Genomic DNA, 8,815 nt, shown 5'->3' with positions numbered 1-8,815 from the left:
TATATATATATATGTATATATATATGTATATATGTCTTGACTATTTTTTGAAAATATTGTTTGAACTTTTGTCTGGACATTTTGTTTTGATGCTTTAATATGAAAGTGAAAATAATGTATAATATTTTATTTTGTTATAGGGTACAATAAAAATGATGGCCGATTTGGGAATGTTTATGTCAACAGGAGAATTAGAAGAATATTTAAAGCAGCCAATACTTGAAGGGAGGGGGTAATTTTATTTATTTTTTCTTAAATATTTAAAATTTTTAAATGTATTTTGCATTAATTAAATTTAAGTATTCTATTCCTATTTGATTTATATATATATATATATATATATATATATATATATATATATATATATATATATATATATATATATATATATATATATATATATATGCACACATATACATGTAATTATTGTATTATTTGAATTTGTGAATGGTTGTTGTCATACAAAGGCAAGAACCAGATGGGTGGGAAAAATAATTTTAAAGTAAACTAAATCATCTTCACTCATTTTATTTTATTCATTTATTTTTTTGTTTGTTTGTTTCTTTCATTTGACTATTCTGCTCATAAAATCTTTTTGATTGTGTTATTTTTTTTATTTTTGTATTTTATTACATGTGCTAAAAAAATATTTTTAATAAAATATTAGTTTTTTTTTTTGTTTTTTTTTTTTGTTACCGTTCTAACTAGTTTTATTATTTATTATTAATTAATGTTTTAATTTAACTTTTTGTTCTTCAGAATTTTATTTGTGGAATATAACCTATTTTCTACTTATTTGTTTTTTGTTTGTTTGGAGGGGGGAGGAGATTATTTGGAGGAGGAGGGTATTGTTTGGAGGGGGAAGGAGATTGTTTAGGGTTGTTTATAATATAAACTTTAATAGCTATTAACAAAAAACATCAACAACAATAATAACTTGTATAAATATATATTGTGTATTTATTTTTATTTTTTTATAGACATACTATTGTCAATTTCTTCTTTATTACGATCAGTATTAAGTGAACACTGAGTTATTAGTATTTATAAGAATTTTATGTTTAAGACATATGTGAACCTGAGATATAATTGAACCTGAACATTCAACAATTTTTATGAGAAGTTTTATCTAAAAAAATTTTTATCTAAAAAATTATCTGAAATGAAAAAATTAGTTATTGCATTGATTCAGTTTTTCTTTACTGTAATTAAAAGTAATAAATAATTGGATTTTTTTTTTCTTTGCAAGGATAAGATATTGTTGTTTAACTTATGTGTTTTAGCATTCAGTTATATCTTGTTCCAAGCATTCAGTTATAACTTGTTCCAAGTATTCAGTTATATCTTGTTCCAAGCATTCAGTTATAACTTGTTCCAAGCATTCAGTTATATCTTGTTCCAAGCATTCAGTTATAACATTATTGTAAAACAGTGATTTAAAATAGACAAATATAAAACAGTGATATTAAGTTAAAAAGTATAAAACACTGATATTAGGTTAGAAACATATAAATCTGTAATATTAAGATAGATAAATTTAAAACCTCGTTAAGTTAGGCAGATATAAATTATGATAATAGATTATTATGGCATAAAATTAAACAACTGTTAAAAGATTTTATATATTAATTAATAAATAGTATTTAAACAAATAAATTAATTTTATTTGTATTCTAAATTTCAAAATTTAGATTGCAAATAAAAATTCTAAAAAAATTGAGGTGGTTCTACGAATAAAATGAGGAGGGGTGTATCTTTAAAAAGTACCGACTGGCTTCTTTTTAAAAAAAAAAGGTCATCGAAACTAAAATTTATCCGTAATGGTGTCAAATACCTGACTAGCCAATTCGTCAACCCCCCCCCCCCCCTCACACACACCGTAAAATCGCCTCTGGTTGTAACACTTAGTTTAAGAACAACTGTTGTAAACTGCTATAGATATTTTTTTTGAATCTTTACATGAAAGAATGTTTTTTGGACTTTTATCATTTAAAATGTGCGTTTGCACCTTATCCTATACTGTTTAATTAATTGGTTGATCTGAACCACTCATCATATTGTTAATTAGAGTTAACTTGGAGGAATGCATCAAAAACAACTGATTCTGTTTATGAAGTCAAATTATGGCAACAGCATGTTTTCTTGCGCAACAAATTTTTTTGCTAGTACGTCAAAGTAGTTGTAAAAATTATGACAACAACATTATGTGTTCTGACGGAACAAACTTTTTCTCAGCCTTTTTCTCAGCCAAAGTGGTTGTACAGTATTTATTTAAGAAATTTACATCAATTTTTTCAAACAAATTGGAAAAGTTTAGCATGCAGCAAATGGGTTTGAAGTTTATACAGCACCTAGAACTGAAAGATTAAAAATGTCACAAAATGATTTTGTGACAAAAAAATGAATTTTTTTTGTCACAACACCATTTTGTGTGTTGAAAAAAAAAAATAGAAAAATAAAAAAAAATTAATTTTCTATTATTTTCTATTATCTTTTGAATAGCATTTTCGTACTTTGCTTTACTTGCATACATTATTATGGAATTTTTTGTTTATTTAAAGTTGCGCAGGTTTTCCTTACACCTGTTATCAGTATTGTATTTATTCTTACAGTAAATATTTTTTTAAAAGTAACCAGTCAAAAACATAAAAATATTTTAACGTAATTAACTTTTAAATTAGCTGTTAATGTTAAAATTTAAAAGAATAATCATTTTTTAAGTAACTTGTTTATGTTATTTTATTGTTGTTGATATTGTTGTTGTTGTTGTAGTTTACAGTTAATTTTGTTTTTATTTTTTATAAAATTAAGTTTTTATTGATAATAAGTTTTATCTATTAGTTGTGATTGTAAAAGTAATTATTTAAATATAATATTAGATAAATATAAGTTGTTAGTTTTTTTGTTGTTGTTTTTGATGATATTGTTGTTATGTTTGTATTTATTTTTTGTTATTATTTTGTTATATGTTTTGTTATTGTGTATTTAACTATAGAATTAGAGACTTTTTTTAGCCTATATTAACAAACGAGTTTTCCAGTTTATGTATTTAATACTCATATTTGTGACTATTCCCATGCAATATTCATACAAAAACCTCTGATCAATACTTAAATCATCTAAAAAGGTTAACTCTTTATCTTGCTTTTACTGATTTTATTATTTACTTCTATAAATCTCCTATTTGTCCTTCTATGAAATACTGTTGTTAAAACTGAACAAAGTCCTTTAATAATACATTTTCTTATTTCGACAATGTGCAAAAACTCATTGTAAACATAGTTTAGTCTACACTAGTAGCCACACCTAAGCATGAATAAATGTCTTTTCCCCATAATGTTGTTTATTTGGTAATTATATTATTGGGTACAAGGCCGGCGCAAATGAGGTGGTACCCCCTCCTCCCTCACTCTATCCCCCATCAATGAGTTTTTCGTTCATTTAGTCAGCAAATTTAATCCTTTTAGACAATTCAGTCGCCAAATTTAGACCAGTCAATCGGCAAATTTCAAAAAACGATAATCTTTTTTTCTTTTTTAGTCAGCAAAAATTGTAATAGCACCCCTCCCCCACGTGACACCTACTTGGGCCTAGAGAACCTATATACTCAAAGAGCGGACATACGGAAAACGGCGGCTATGTTTTTGCCAAATTAGCGCGTGACATATATGAATTTAAGTAAAAACAATTGTAAAACAATATTTTAAACGAAAATTTGCTTTGAAAACTAAATATTTTATGTTTGTTTGTTTTTTATGCAGTTTTTTAATAAACTTATTTATTAACAAAAATTCAATTGGCAAATAATAAAATTCTTTTAAAAAAACGTCAAAAAATAAATTGTAATTTATAAGTAACTTAACAAAAGTAATTTTATAAATTAATTGTAGTTTAATCTAAACTTTCAAAGGCAATGCATGCATTGTCATATTATTGCTGCCAAGTTCAAAAAAAAAAATTTTTAACTTCATGTTTTTATCTTATGTCTAAATATTTCAGGTGTGAATTTATTAAACCTGTTTTCAAGCTTCGATCAAAATTAATGAGAATTATGATAAAACTGAACTTTTAATTGGTTCATCAGTTTTAATTTGATCATCAATTGACTTTCTCTTAAAGTATAAAATTACAATTCTTTTAGGAAAAACGTTATGGCTAAAATGATTTAAATATTAATTTCATTTATTGAAAAAAATAAATGCAAAGTTTGTTTCATTAGCAAAAAATAAACTTCCCACATTGCACTCTTTGTATGAAAAAAACATTGTATAATTTACTCTATTTAAAAAAATTGAAATTCAAAACAAATTAGGAAAGTTCTTTAAATTTCTTTAACTTTAGAAGTTGTATATATCCCGCATTATAAAAAAACAATTTTGCTCAGCATCACTCAAGATTAAACTTGATGTTTTATCCAAACCTTTGAGTAAAACAATGTGCTCTTTTTGTTTTGAATTGTGCAGCTAACTGTTAATCAAGTCAAAAAAAACACAATAAGAATTGATGGATATTGTACTATGGTATCGTAACTGCACTTTGCCATTTTTTTAAGTGTTGAGCTACACAAACCAGTTTCAAGTCATTCTTGTAGTGAAAAGCTGTATGAATTACTTGTTTTGTGAACGTACTAGTTATAAATATTTTTTTAAGTAACTCTTGGTAAATCGCAATTTCATATTAAAAGCTTTTTTTTCAAGAAGAAACTTAGTTTGCAATATTTGGTTGTCGACAACCAAAAAAAGTTGAACGAAAAAAGTTTTTTTTTTCATTGTAAGTTTAGTGATTTTTTATACTAAAAGCCAAAGTAGGGTTTCTTGATGTCATAGTTGTAAACCATTTATCGATAATTCAGTTATTCAATTTTTCAGTTTAATCAAGTAGTTGTTAGTATTGAATCATCTTTTTTGTTTGCAATAAATTTTAATACACAACTTGCATCATGATATATTGCAATATAATACTCTTTATACTTTTATTTTGTTGAAATGTTTTTCATCAAGATGAACATCCATATTGATTTCATCAATATGGATGTTTATTTAAACTGGAAAAGTTATAATTTTTAGTACAGCTTATATTAAAAGATCTCAACATTGACTGTTTGTTTGCACCTCTATAAACAGAACTTTCATATAATACTATGTTACAGTTTATTTCCATCTCGTAGATATTCCTCAAAGCATAAAAACTGAAGTATGGTTTGCTTGGCCATATAGCTAATATAAAGCTAATATAGCTTTATTAATTTAATTAAGCTAATATAACAATTACATAGTATGAGCATAGTATACATATCAATATCATATTTAACACTTTCAGTTACTGACATTTCATCAAGAATTAAAGCACATTCTTTTTCATGAATTTTTATTACATTCACATTAGTTTTCATAAACTTACAAATATTTAACAAAAATTTAGTAGCAAATTCACTCGCATTTTTTTTTTTTTTTGGCATAAGCATGGCGTCTAAAACCATAAAATCGAACATCCAATCAAAAACGATCACACGTATGTCCGCTCTCTAAGTATATAGGCGGCTCTCTACTCGCGCCGGCCCTGATTAGGTATTACCTATTTTTTATTATTTAATTATTGGGTATCGCTTTAAGTTGTTTTTATGGGTAATATAGGTGTTTTATTTTCTCTTAAATTATAATCATTAATCTAAAAAATATATTGCTTACAAGTTTTTTTTTTTTTTTTCTTCATCAATTGTTATTATTTTGTTTTAAATTTTAAGTTATTTAAAATATAATAATGAAATTTATAAATAATAGTTTTAAATTTCATAAAACTAAAAACAAAACCAACGATTTCTTGCGTATGTTTTGTATGATAATATTTTTAATTGTTTTTATAGTGATATGATCAAATCTTGGTTTCAACGATAAATGATCGGTGCAAAAGTATTTCATCTTTTGTATTATTTATTATGAAAATTTATATTTAGGAAGCTTTTCTCACTTTCGATTCTTTAGATTTTTTTAAAGGTTTAATCGACAAAAATACTGGAAATTTTACATTTTTAAAAGGCTCAACAAAAATACTGAAAAGTGTTTAAATTTTTAAATATCTAAAATTTTAATAACAATTAAAAAAAAATGAGTCGCTTTTTTGGCAATAATACCCTTGGGCCTTCGGGAGGTAAAACAGTATAAAAGTCAAATAGTCGAAAAAGTCAAATTAAACGTCAGGTGAATTTTGGTAAATAGCTTTTTTCGTAGCTCTTTCGACTTTTTCTTAATAACTCTCTTCTTTAAAAAATATAATTTTGGTGCACGTAAATTTAGCTGGATAAGTATTTGCATTTTGTCAGCTCCGTTTGAAATTTTTTCCTTTATATTTTATGTTGCAATAAAAATTGCAAAATTAATTTAATGACGAATAAAATAAATATGGTTAACTTAATAATCTAAACCGTTAAGGCTGCGAATCTTTCTAATCTAGTTAGTAACGCTAACCCAAGATACCTTGCTATGGGCCATGGTACTGCAATTCTATCAGTAAAAAAAAATACAAATGTTAGCCGACCTAGTGTTTTGCTTATTAATGACTTTTTTTTTTTATCTGCGGACAAGAATGTGTGTACTGCGAACCTGCACGCAAAATTTTTAATTTTTGCAAGTTATTTTTGATGCTACTACAATTGCGTTTTTAAAAAGGTGAATTAAAAGATAAGAACAAACCAGCTAAAATTATACAAATAAAAGTTATTTTTGAAAAATATTCAGATTAAAAAATATCCTTTCATATGAGACCAAACCAAAAAAGGAAAATCTGTGACATCACGAAGAAAAATATAAGGAAATTTTCAAAACGAAAAATGTGCTTGGTAAATCAAATTTATGTAGGATAATTTTATTCCTTAAATAAGGTGCTCAATAGTTTATACAAGATAGAATCTTATATACAAGCAATCATTCATATATTTCTGATTAAGGCCTAACAATCAAGGAAATTTACAAATAGTTTGAAACTAACTTCAAGTAAAAACCTGATGAAAATGATTTCAAATAATATTAAATGATAATAATATTAATAATGATAACGATTAGAATAATAATAATGTAACTATAATAATGATAATAATTGGAAAATTATCAACACCAATTATAAAAAAAATTATAATAAAGGTATACCACTAATGAAAAGTGGATAGGGTGGGGTAATCTGGATAGAATTTTAGATATATTCTTTTTAGTTAATAACCACCATAAAAACTTTTGTTACTTTTCTTTACATTCAGGGAGTACACAATTACTTCACAATGAGTAGAGCATTGTCTTTAGGGGCCATTCATTTATTACGTGAGCAAAAATCTCGAGGTTTCAACCCCCCCTCCTTTGTTGCACCTCGTACATTTTTATACTCTCTCCCCTCCTACATGCAAACGTACGCTTGGTGGTCTTACCCCCTCCCCACGGTGGTCTTACCTTCCCCTCCCTCCAAGTTTCATTTGCTCGGTGGTCTAACCCCTACCCCAATTTCATTCACGCTCACAAACGTGATCACTTTTTTGCGCTGTTTAACCTTTATAAACTTAGCCGAATATGAACGTGAGCGGCGTTCACGTTTTATTAATGGGCAAGTAAACCTTAATTTTTTGCGTTTGTGTACATACATGTTGGACCCTCCCCCTTTCCCACCCCCATACGCACTCATACGCAAATTACTCAATTAGGACACCCCCTACCCCAGCGGTGCGTACGTAATATTTTTTTTTTTTACATTTATTTAGTTTACATTTGTTGTCGTAGTAAATAAATTACTTTCACAAATACAAACAAGGTTTCTGAAAGAAGATCGTATATATATGGATGGCCCTTTACAACGTCCCATAAGGAATTCCAGAAGACTTTGATACATTGTATACTGGCTACCCTTCTTTAACAAGCTGTATGGCAATCATTAATTTTCTGTGATCGTATGTACCAAGTCTTGCGTTAATATTCACGATGCATAACAGTTTAATTCAGTCTTATTATTTTATCTAAATTATTATAAAATAAACTTTAATACTATAAAATATAAAATTTAATTATAAAGTAAATAGGAATACAAAAATAAAATATAAAGCATTTAGATGAGAGCTAAAGTTTTACTCTAACCATTCAAGGAAATTTGAACTATGATGTTAATGTAAATAGTTCAGTAGCATTATATAAAACTATTATATGTAACTTAAAAATATGTAATACTATATTAAAAGTGAGCATAAGTGCATAAATAAATGTCACGTAGCTTATGATTTTGTAATAAAATTCTATAATGTTAGTAGGATTTTATATATTTTATATATATCCATTTTACCTGTATATCCATTTTACCACATTTTAGATTATTATTTATTTATTAATATGGGTTAGAGAACTTAAAAGAAAAGTTTTGCATGTTGTTACACCATGGTCCAACTAATAAATTTATATCATTAAACTTGCCTAAGTAATATTTTGTCTGCAGGCAAAAGCTTTAAAACGTAATGTTTTTATATTTTTTTCAAAATAACATGTTTTACATTTTAACTATTCATTTAAATCAAATATAAACATTGTTAATGCAATAAAAAGTTAATTATGTGTGTAAACTGTTGGTAATTTTCAGGTTTTAGCATTATGTATATATAACTTACTCCATGCATACTTATTGATTATATCCATATTACCCTAACTATCCATATTACCCCACCCTACCCTAATTCTTATTTGTGGAGTCATAATGCATCACAACGCCCTTATGTTGAATTTCAGTCATCTAGGATTTCTTTGACACACACATTTGTTTAAAAAAATTTACTATTGATAAAATTTTGGTA

At 26.2% G+C, this 8,815-nt stretch overlaps 1 protein-coding gene across 1 annotated transcript in view; it reads left to right on the top strand.

Annotated features, from left to right (window-relative positions):
• The window catches only part of LOC100210577 (small ribosomal subunit protein mS39), a 51,798-nt gene extending 45,832 nt beyond the window's left edge, over nt 1-5,966 (top strand). The window contains exons 27-28 of the mRNA XM_065791200.1: nt 141-232; nt 5,864-5,966. Coding sequence (XP_065647272.1) covers nt 141-232; nt 5,864-5,894 — 123 coding nt within the window. The 3' untranslated portion in view covers nt 5,895-5,966. The remainder of the gene's footprint in view (nt 1-140; nt 233-5,863) is intronic.
• The last annotated feature ends 2,849 nt before the right edge of the window (nt 5,967-8,815 follow it).

The sequence above is a fragment of the Hydra vulgaris genome, chromosome 02 (assembly GCF_038396675.1).
Source record: "Hydra vulgaris chromosome 02, alternate assembly HydraT2T_AEP".
NCBI lineage: Eukaryota > Metazoa > Cnidaria > Hydrozoa > Anthoathecata > Hydridae > Hydra > Hydra vulgaris.
This window is presented reverse-complemented; position numbering and strand designations above follow the sequence as displayed.